Here is an 11,338-nt window from a genome sequence, read left to right as displayed (position 1 = left end):
CTGACATTGTCTCCCACACACTACATGAGTACACATGAAAGCACATATGAACTTTGTAACATGAAGGCCTGATGAAAGTCAGGAGGTGGCTGAGGATACTGAGAGGTCACAGGACTATCACAAGGACACTACTTGTCACATCTGGAATGCACTACGCTTCAACAACGCTGACAGGATTACAGGCGGACGTGGGGGAGGAAATCCAGAGAAAATAAATCTGTGTATTTTTCATATATGGCCACTGGAGGTCGGCAGAGTTGCAACATTAATATGTTTAAATCTAGGTTCTGTTTCTTCCTTCACAGAGAGCAGAATGTGGGGTCATTTAAGGACACTTCAGCAGGAGGAATACCAGAACACACAGCGTCTCTCATGATGCCACATACAAGAATACTGACAAGTTGCTCTTTATCATGTGTTGTTCTGGATCAGCTACTAGCACTTTTCTCTGTTACTTAGATACTTGGTTACTGAAGTATCACAGGCATGTAATACTCTTTGTGACTGCTGAAGTTGGGTTTCAGTGTGCTTTACTACATCTTTCCGTTTCTTCTGTTGTTGTTTCTGCTACGTATAAGTAGGGTATGAAATAGCATTAATAGTGATTTGATTAATGGTCTTCACAGTCCAGCAATCACTGTTTGCCTCAATTATATCACTATTTCATAGTTGTGAAGTAGCCCAGAAACACAACATTATGTCAAGACTGATGTTTTATCAATGGATGCAATAAAACAATAATGAGCATGGACACAAGAGCATAGACGTCATCACCCAGCAGTGGTGAGCTGTACACAGGGGCATGTTGGTCAAAAGGGTCTTGTTGTCCACACACTTGTTGTTGTAACTCTCCTTTAAAAAAAAATAGAAGAAGGATGATAAAACATGACCGTAAACACTTTTAAACTGGTATTTCTTTTTATAGTACTATGAATCACTTTAAAAATACTTCGGAAATGTCAAAGAATTCCATTAAATGTGCAATTCATTACAAGCACACCCAAGACTTACTCCCATTTTTACTATTCTCAACTATGTGGTAATAAGTAGTACAATAGTAAAGGGAGATTCAGTGTTGTACAGTGTGGAATACACTAAGGTTTTGCGATCAGGAGTACTGTAAGAACAAGCCAGAGAAATATTGTGGCAGTTTTCATGGATCCTTGATGGGATGCTGAGCACATTCAAGAAATATATATATATATATATATATATATATATATCTTTAAGGACAGCCACACACAAAAATAGAGATTTTCTTAGCTCTTTCCTCTCTGTCTTTTCAGTGAACTTTCTTATAGAAACCAGATAAATCTGTCTCTCTCCAGCTTGTCATCCGTTTCTTTGTGTCTTCAATTTTTTTAATTCCAGTTTCCTTTCAGCGTACCATCTCTATACATGTGTCTGCTAAATAAATGGTGTTCTGAGTGTGAAAGATTAGCGACTGTGAAGAAGGGACAAAGGAGGGACAGAAGAGAGGAGGGGGGCTGAATAACAGGACCGTCAATCAAAAATACAGTCTGCGGTCCAACAGGAGGTGACAAGAAGCGTGTTTTTGTCAGTTTGACACTTGTCAGCGTCAGGGTTTCAAAGAAAGGATGATTTAAAGGTTAATGTAAAATAATCCACTGTGATAGCAATTTACTATTGAAGAATCTGTAGACTATTAATTCACATTGTGTTGACTATGATTTCCCAATCTTCTATTTTATACATGAACAGCTTTCAGGTTTGTGGCTTAAACAGGTGCACTTGTGAGGGTAACGGCATGGCACAACAGCAAAAATATGAGCTGATGCAGCAACAACCTGAGTTTTTTTGTTTTTTTACCAACCTCTGCACGGCTGACTTTCTATACTGTGATCCACAGGGGGAGCAAGAGAGCGGAGAAAATAGTGCCAGATGACTTCCAGTGGCTGGCAAACCCAAACCCCCTCGAGCCGTTTTGCTTTCCAACCTTTACTCATAAGTCATAACTGGATATTTGATGACTCTGTCCTTGAATAGCTCCAGCTGTACTTTTACAAAACACCGAGATGTCCGAGGGGGAAATCCGCATAATGATGATGGGTCGAGTTTGGCTACTGGGTCGAGTTCAAATCTCAGTTTCATTACCCTGCATGCTTTTCAAGGACTACTGTATGTGGAATGCAGCAATCTCTTAATAATGTCAATGGAAGCAACTTATCTTTCTCTTCATGCCTAGACAGCGTCCACAATCAGTATGATACACGATTATCATGAATACAGTGTTTGTTATTCTTTTCATTTGAGCAAACGTTAACAACTGGGGCTACTATTGCAGAGCCCGTCCTGAGCAGGACGATTGCTAGTTAGATAGAATAGCTGCATAAGCTGTGTGTTGTTGTTTATTTACTTATTTAGTCATAAAGGCAACCTGTGTTTTATACTGTACAAGATGAAATAAGGAAACAGGGAGTAGGCTAATGTGTTGACAAAAGCGGAACACCCAACGGAAAAATGTCTGGCAGTTGAGATTGTGGCATTGCAGAAGTAGTTTAATTGCTCTTATCTAGTTTGTATTATTACTTCTATTGTTATACTAGTAGTTTTGTCCAAGGAATCATGTGGCAATTTTTTTTTTCCGAAATAGAGAAAGCATTAAACAGCCATACTCCCGTCACGACTGGGACATGCACACAAATAAATCAGAAATTACAAAAGTTCCTTCAGGTTTTGTCAACCCTTCAATGATTTTATCTGTCTGCATTTTTTACTTTGGCCCAATTCCTCTTAAGCCTCCTGTAACACATTTACAGATTAGAACTATTGATGTGTGGGCAAGCCGCTAAGTTAGCAAACATGATGGATGACAAATACTGTGAAGTGTGGCTGTGTCATAAGGTGCAGTTCCTCTTGATCACAACTGCTGTAAAATATCTTATTTTATTAGTATTTATTATTTTATTGACCTTGCACACAACCGATGAGCACACACAGATACTGTCCTCCTACACAAACCCTCCGTAGAGCTCATGCACTATTAGATGTTTGATTAGCGGCCATTATAGGGAGGTCTGAACGGGCGTGAAGGGAGAGGCCAAAGAATTCACATTCACCTTACTGTCGTCATGCGGGCAGTACTAACAGGATGAGAGGTAAGGGCTGACCAAAACCAAGGAGCTATTTACAACAATATAAGGATCGAAGAGACAAGTTGGTGAAAAGAGATAATCTAATTGATATCTAGCTCTATCCAGAACCACAGTAAACTGACCACAGGATTACAACCACCATGGTTACACTGGACATCAGGACGCTGGTGGTGCGGATACTGGAGGTGATCCTCACCTGTATCTCCTTCAGCCTGGTGGCATCAGTGGGCCACAGCACTGCGTCCTTCTGGACGTGGTGCATGTTCACCTGGTGCTTCTGCTTCTGCGTCACCATCCTCATACTAGTCCTGGAACTTACCAGTCTCAGCGCCAAGCTGCCCATCTCCTGGGATGACTTCACCGCCGCTTTTGCCATGTTGGCTACTCTAATGGTGTGTGCCCTTTTTTTATTCTCTTGTTATTTGTCTTTATCTACAGATACTTTTTTAAACTCACAAACTTGTCGCAGATTATTGGTGAAATACATTAGTGATTCACCACTGACATTGCTCTTATTGGGAATATTAAAGTCAATTTTTTACAGAAGAAAATACATTTTAATCAAAATGTCAAACTAATACACTATATGAGCTTTAAACGACCACAACACACAAGATCTTTTTTTTCCAACCGATAATGTAAACCTAAACAGACGGGTACTCAAGGCAGCCAAATCCACATCAACACAAAATGAAATGATGTAGTGGTTGAGAAAATCAAACACTGGTTACAGGTCTGTATTCTTGAGCTTTCATTAGGGTCATGTTGTTTTCTGTACCACTACAATTTTATGAAAAAACAGAATGACTAGAATGGTGCACTCAGAGTGCGGATCTCTCTTAGGTGTGTCTGCAACCTACAGTTAGACTGCAAGTGTATCACGTGTTTTTTTACTCACACTCTGTGCACCGCCTCACGGGCGTAACCACCGCACGGAGCATTTATTTAGGCTTAAAATCTATTATTTTCAACAATACGTGTGCAAAAGTTGAGTTGATGCCCAATAAAAGTCACAAAGTCAAACTAACTGCAAGAGAGTAACTTACAGATTGAATCATTTCACAGTATATGTTTTACTTCTCTCTCATACAGGTGCTAGCAGCATCCATCATCTATCCCGTCTTCTACACTTGCCCTAGCTGCGGCATACAGATTGGTGCGAGCGTTACTTCCTGTCTGGCTTTCATCCTGTACGCCGTTGAGGTCGGGCTGCTCCGGGCTAAACCTGGTGAGATAAGTGGATTTATGTCCACAGTCCCAGGCCTCCTCAAGGTTCTGGAGGCCTTCGTGGCCTGCATCATCTTCATCTGCTTGGACTACAAACAGTTTTCTAGGTTTCCAGGGCTCCAGTGGTGTGTTGCCGTATACTCCGTTTGCTTCATTTTTGCCCTGCTCGTCATCGTTTTTACCATCTGCCGCCTTCTGACTCTCTTCCCCGCACCGTTTGACAAAGTCCTGACAGTCTGCAACGTGTTGGCAGTGTTGATGTACATCACCGCTGTGGTCATCTGGCCGTTGTACAGCTTCAAGAACAATCCCAGGCCGAGCTACTGCAAGAATGGGATTAGATGTCCCTGGGATAATTTAGTGGTTATCACGTTCATGACCTGTTTTAACCTTGCTGCTTACATCGCTGATACCGTTTACTCTTTTAGGCTGGTGTTCTTTGTCAGCAGAACCTAGGTTGCAAATATGTGTCATATTTCAGCTGTTGGAAGTCCACTAGGACTCAAAGAATGAACACGAGAGCAGGAGAATGATATGTAGAGCATCTCTTGTACAACTTCTGCTAAGCATTTCACTGTTGTCGATTTTTATCTGTTAAGATGATGCATTCTCTGAGAACATGAAACTGTGTCTAATTATTAACGTCGGGAAGATGTAATCCCAATATCTTTGCACCCCGATTCTCATCTGATCCTTCTTAATTATCAAATTTTGAGACGGCATTGATATGACCGCACCCATATCAGTTGCAGTTGAGTGCATATTGTTGTTGATCTCTGAAATATGAATGAAATATAATAAAAGTTTGGATTTATAGTGCATGCTTACATGTGGTGTGTCACTATTATTCGGTTGTTTCAGCACTTAAATAAATAAATTACGATCATGAATGAATAACTCATAAATGAGCAATATGTTTAATGAGTAAATACTCAGTTTAATGGTTAAACAGTTACAGTGGGACTGCTCCTATCCTTCTCCAAGTATGTTTGCAAAGGTGTGTCAAAGTGTGCATACCGTGAAACACACAGCAGCTACAGGTTTCAATCTCACAACTCCCCTCCCGCTATTCTGCTCTGACCAAACCTCTTACTGTCAAAAATGTATTCACCCCTCTGTGTTGCCATGTTTAACGAGGAAAGGAAAAAGAGTAGAGGCAGTTCTCATGTTCGTAAGTTTAGCCTCCCTCTAACAACATAACAAAAGCAAGTGAGTAATTGGTTAGGATTAAAGCCTGGTTTGCTAATCGTAGTGATGACGTGGGAGGTTACTCACATAACCTTTGACCAGTCCAGGCATTGCTGCGCTCTGAAAAGTCAAAATGGAGACCCAAGAGTAGATATTATAATGATATTGTAAACACAAATAAATGGAGCGAAAAAGAACCAGAGGATCAAGGGAAGACAGAGGAGATGGTATAATAAAATATATTAAATGTTTCTGGGATTTTAATGTTTTTTTAAACTTTTTTCCTCTTTGGTGCAATGAATAAAAAGAGAGTTTTCATAGAACGTTTTGTTTTTGATAAACACTGATGTAATGAATCACAATACATTACATTACAATACTAAAGTAAAACATAATCGTGTAGTTTCTTGTCAATTTGGTGTGAAGGTAGATTTTCCTCTTTTTTTAAGTCTATTAAAGAGATAACTTTTTTTTTAACCAACCTGAAGTATAATCTTTGAACCATAAAATCCCAAAAAATCCATTCTGTAAACTCTCCAATTTGTCCCACCCAAGAGCAATAAATCAAGTGAACTCAAGGTTAGGATAGGAGAGCTTTTGCGTAGGATGTGACCTGCACGCCTCGTCATTGTGCTGGAGAACATGCACTGGGGACCAGAGTCCAGCGTGTGTGTCTTGAGGGGAACATGATAACACTCAACAAGCATCCAATCCGTGGCGTGAAACAGAGCCATAAACTGCGCAGATAAGCCTGTGATGATCTGTCTGAATACACACAACCACAGTTTGAGTTTCAGTTTCAAAGAACACACCTGTTCGAGGCTCTACATGGATGTCTTCATCAGGATCTGGTTTGGAAAACATGGCCTTGATGCACTGAGTAGAATCAACTGACTTTGGAAACAACATTTTTTCTTTTACATCAAACGGACTCATCCTGTCCAGTCATGATTGGCGTGGACTTACGGGCGCTCACCCAGCCTGTGGGCATAATGCGAATAATGGCGACCATCCTCACCTGTATGTCTTTTAGCCTGGTGGCAACAGTGGGCCACGTCTCATCTCCCTACTGGGCGTGGTGCATGTTCACCTGGTGCTTCTGCTTCTTCTTCACCCTTCTTATTCTCATCCTGGAGTTCACAACTGTCAATACCAAACTACCTTTCGCCTGGGATGACTTCACCACTGCCCTTGGCATGCTGGCGAGCCTCATGTGCCTCTCTGCCTCCATAATGTACCCAGTCTTTTTCACCTGCAGTACCTGCCACCGCCAGATCGGTGCCTCCGTGGTGTCCTGGGTCTGCTTCGGGGTTTACGCAGCCGAGGTGGCTTTAACTCGCCTTCGTCCGAGTGGGCAGAACAGCGGGTTCCTCTCCTCGTTGCCCGGCATCATGAAGATGCTGGAGGCGTTCCTCGCCTGTCTCATCTTCACGTCCCTGGAGAATAGCCAGTTCTCCGGCTCCCCAGAACTGCAGTGGTGCGTGGCCGTGTACTGCTTGTGCTTCATCTTCGCCATCCTCATCATCCTGCTCTCTACTGGACGGCTGACCTCTTTTTTTCCATTCCCCTTTGACAAGCTTGTGATCGTCTGTAACATTTTGGCAGCAGTGATGTATATGACAGCCATGGTGATCTGGCCACTGTATAGTTTCCGCGCCAATAAGAGACCCAGTTCCTGTGGCCACCTCTGTCCCTGGGATAAACTGGTGATGGTCACCTTCATGACGATCCTCAACGTCATTGTTTACACCCTGGACACTGCCTACTCTATACGCCTTGTGTTCTGTGTTAGTGACCAGTGAGCTGCTGCTTATCAAAACTAACATGAACTGAGAACAATTTGAGTCCTGGGTTTGAATTATTGGGAACAGAAACAGATGTTTGCCCAGAGCCATTGTGTAAACATTCATTTTGTTGATGCTGAATGCAATATATATATCTTGTTATAATGCTGTTCACCAAGTGTTCACAAAGATGAGTGACTACAATAATAAAATGATGGGAGCCCAGTACACTATTGAAAAAGAAGTAGAGTTAGTTAATGATTAAAACTGTAGTATCACTGTTGTAAAAATAAAAAATAGCCTGGTAGAACTTTGGATCCTGATACACAAAGAGTATTCAAACAGTGGAGGTAATAATACTGAGCTCACACTTCAGTTTATTATAGTGTCATAGTCAAATCATGTGTTTTCACTTTCATGCTCGTCATCTGGTCATTTGGGGATGCAGCAACTTGCTGATTTAAGGTGTAGTTTGACATGTTGGGTAATATTCATATTAAATTAGATACCACTCTCATATCTGTACAGTAAATAAGTCAGGAAGTTACTGCACCTGGCCAAGAAATAGTCTGAGCTCAGCATTGCTGGCGGATGATGTTACCTTCTTCAGAGCCAGGCTGTAGCTGTTAGTCCTTGTTTCCCGTCTTTACGCCTAACTAAGCAAACCGGCAGTGGGTGGTAGCTTTGTGTTTATCATAAAGACATGAGAGTGGTATTGATTTTCTTTTCTAAACACCGTCTTGTGGTGTTTTTTTTGCAATAAAGTAATTGCCAACTGATACAGAACTGATCAATGTATGTGAATGTATGAACACTGACAGGCAAGCAGAGCATCCAATGAAAGATAAGATGGGAAGAGAAGGAACAAGAGAGAGAAACACAAGGACAGAAGAATTTATAAGATAGAAGCTGAGACAGCGAGAGATTTCTAGACTTTGGAAGCATGTGTGGGAAAAGTGAAAAAGAAAATCCTTTAATCAACAGGCAGCTGCAGCATATGGAGTTGGATTTGTTGCAAGGTGTTAGCTTTCTTTTTTTCTTATTTAGCTTCTTTTCTTCCTCCGTGATGTGGCAGACGGGGATGGAGATCTAAAAAAAAGTGTGACGTTAATTCATTCTTTTCTTTTTTTTAACCAATTGGAACCTTAAAGGGACGTCACCCAAATCTCACTTGTAATCCCGCAGCTATTGTGCTCCCTGGCACACCAATCTGTGTGAGTGAACTCAAGTCAAAAGGAGCAACTGAAGCGTGGAAATTCTGCTTTTCTTCTCATGTCAGTCTGTCAGAAAGACAGTGCACGTTTAGGTCAGTAGTCTAGATCTGTCAGACATGTTGGCAAAGTGCAGACAGCAGAGTCTGCTTTGATTTGGAGAACAGAAGGGACAAAAACTACACACTACACTACACAAAAACACTACAACAGCGATTCTCAAAGTGGAGGATGTGGCACTAAATGGCCCGCTAAATAATTAGCTTTAAATTATTAAATTGCGACCATTTGCGCCAATAAAACAAGCCTATTGTGTCCATTACGTTAGCTTTGGGCCAATAGATATGTTGATAATTGTGACAAGCAGCAATAAGTTAATTATTTTTAAGTTGAAGAAATTAGTGACAGTCAGCTTTCGACTTGTGTAAGATAAAGGATAAAGGATCTGGATTTATTAGGACTATGTCGCTACTGTTTATTTTCTGAAAGCTTTTAAGATTAATTATTGAAATGTTGGCTATAAATGCTGTAAAGATGAGTCCAAATTAAAATCTTCCTCTGTTTAAAAGGTATATAAGTGGTAATAGCATGCAATAACATTGCAAATGTACCCGCTGTGAGACTAATAAAGGATTATCTCATTTTATCTTAACATGATTGATATTGAAACGTGTTTCTGTTTGTCACTATGAAACAGGTCTGAAGTATTAAGGTTGAAAAGTTTCAGAATACATATACTCTTAGCATCTAAGGGTATAAATGACATATGCTTAATCAGTGTTATGATTATAGGGGGCCCTTGGAAAATGGGAAATGTCCCTGGCATCAAAAAAGGTTTGAGATTAGACAGAGGGTGTACTTCACATTGTTTCACTTCAGGTGACAACTTAACTGTGTCACCCATAGAGTGCCATGCCAAACTGGGCTGCAGCTAGAGGACAGATAGAAGAGTGACATTTCTTCTAAAAGCGGATATCCACTTTAGAAATGATCTCCAAGACTCAACAATGGGAAGTAATGTCTATAAAAGGAGATGCCGTATGAATCAATGACATTCCTTCAACCTCCTCTCACTCTGTTATCTGAGGACAGTAAAACACTGGTAAAAAATGAAAAGTATTGACTATTATCAGTAGAAACAAGACTTGTGGTTCTGTCATAAAGTGTATAAATAATGGTAATACTGTAACGCAGTTCTGCAAGAACTTAGAACTATATTTTAAGTCCCACATTATAATAAGTAACACACTTTCCTCAGTTCATTTACATCCATTTTCTAATTAAAGTGAATATACGTGGCTGATTTTATATAAAGAAGAACCCTGACTAAATTACTCAACTTACGTTAGCAAGAACAAACATGATACATTGCTTTACCTCAGGTTTTTTAATATCATATTAGCCAAATAGCCTCAGACTCTGAAGAAAATTAGCATTTCCTTCTCATGCTCCAAAAATAATGTGGATGCCCTTTGGGACAATCATGGCTCTCCCCTCAGATTGCAGCTAAATTGGGCTTGTGGTGCAGTGCTTTTAAATTAGACAATTAGAGCTTGAGTCACAGCACTCCAGGCTAATCAATGTAGGTTTTTAAAAACCAGAGCACAGTGCCAAAATGTATCACAAATGCAATCAAATTTTGTTAAAGTTGGCTGTGTCTGAGATATTGTAAATGTAGCATAAGTGAGAATTAGCACTCGTACGCATTGGTTGAAGAGTGGTGTTGAAAGGTCTTTACAGCTTTCCAATTTTGTTTTTTATTGCAAACAAGAGCTTTGCTTTTTCTCAACATGTTTTGAATTATACTGAAATCACTGTATGTATACTTTATGCTAAATGTAATTATATAAGTAAACAGTACTGTATGTGGGCAATCCACAGTTTATTAACACATGGCCCTGAAATCTGAGCGGTCTTTCGACATCCTTGCATGCTGCGATCCACTAAGGTGAGCTCACCATATAATAGTTGTGTAAAGGCTGTTTCTCCATAATGTGAATGTTTTATTTGACTTCTCTGTTCACTCTTTATAAGTGAACATTTATTTTCCATCATTATTCAAAAAAAAACATAATTCTTTATAACCTAAAAATCCACTTCAAAAACCATAGTTATAACAACTTTAAAAAGTTGCTGCATACAAATTTCAGAGCATATCTATTGCCTCTATGACTCTCAACATGACGGCTAAGCCAGCAGCTTGCAGCTAACAGTGGTAACGGGGTTTACTGTGCAAACAATAGCAACAGTGGTGACAGTGTTGAGAGAAGGATGTTTTAGCCCCACATACATATTATGCCATAATTGAATCCAGGCCCAGGTCAAACAATCAATAATCAAATCAAGCTAACCCAGTTATCCTCGTTCAATGATAATGACCCAGCTGGTGGATCTAATAATAGTATTGTGTGTGTGTATATATATATATATATATATATATATATATATCTGTTGGGGAGTTTATCACACGGTAAATGACTTCTGCTGTGTTACAATCTTACAAGCTATACATGACCCACCTGGTAACCTAGATATTAATCAGACAAACCTTTTAGGGCCAGAAATTCTGAAGATTTGAGGACAGACAGCTTTTTATCCTCGAGCTCTGCAAAATGTCTGCTCACCTTTGGGACGAGAGTTTGTGTTAGTAATACACAAGCGCCACTTCACTCTATTTTCTGGCTACGCTGACAATTACTTTCAAATGTTTCTCTAACACACACACACACACACACACACACACACATAACGTCTGGAGTGGTTGTTTTGAGCTTCCACTTTGTGCAGATCCTCCTTTTCTGCAGACAGGGGT

The 11,338-nt window shown here is 40.2% G+C and overlaps 2 protein-coding genes across 2 annotated transcripts; both read left to right on the top strand.

Annotated features, from left to right (window-relative positions):
• Positions 1–3,256: 3,256 nt before the first annotated feature.
• LOC142937814 (myeloid-associated differentiation marker homolog) lies at positions 3,257–4,799 on the top strand. Its single transcript, XM_076080904.1, has 2 exons — positions 3,257–3,508; positions 4,209–4,799. Exons 1-2 carry the CDS (start codon positions 3,257–3,259, stop codon positions 4,797–4,799), a joined length of 843 nt encoding a protein of 280 aa, XP_075937019.1.
• Positions 4,800–6,478: 1,679 nt separating this feature from the next.
• LOC142938474 (myeloid-associated differentiation marker-like) lies at positions 6,479–7,333 on the top strand. The gene has a single exon (XM_076081680.1). The coding sequence runs from the start codon at positions 6,479–6,481 to the stop codon at positions 7,331–7,333; it is 855 nt and encodes a 284-aa protein (XP_075937795.1).
• Positions 7,334–11,338: the final 4,005 nt, after the last annotated feature.

This window comes from Anarhichas minor, unplaced genomic scaffold (assembly GCF_050575085.1).
Source record: "Anarhichas minor isolate MPS153535 unplaced genomic scaffold, ASM5057508v1 ptg000007l, whole genome shotgun sequence".
Lineage (NCBI taxonomy): Eukaryota > Metazoa > Chordata > Actinopteri > Perciformes > Anarhichadidae > Anarhichas > Anarhichas minor.
This window is presented reverse-complemented; position numbering and strand designations above follow the sequence as displayed.

Bases quoted from the DNA above. Each gene is read 5' to 3' on its own strand.
- LOC142937814 (XM_076080904.1), top strand. From the start codon at position 3,257: ATGGTTACACTGGACATCAGGACGCTGGTGGTGCGGATACTGGAGGTG. The intron at 3,509-4,208 runs GTGTGTGCCCTT...TCTCTCATACAG, and splicing joins CCATGTTGGCTACTCTAATG to GTGCTAGCAGCATCCATCAT.
- LOC142938474 (XM_076081680.1), top strand. From the start codon at position 6,479: ATGATTGGCGTGGACTTACGGGCGCTCACCCAGCCTGTGGGCATAATG.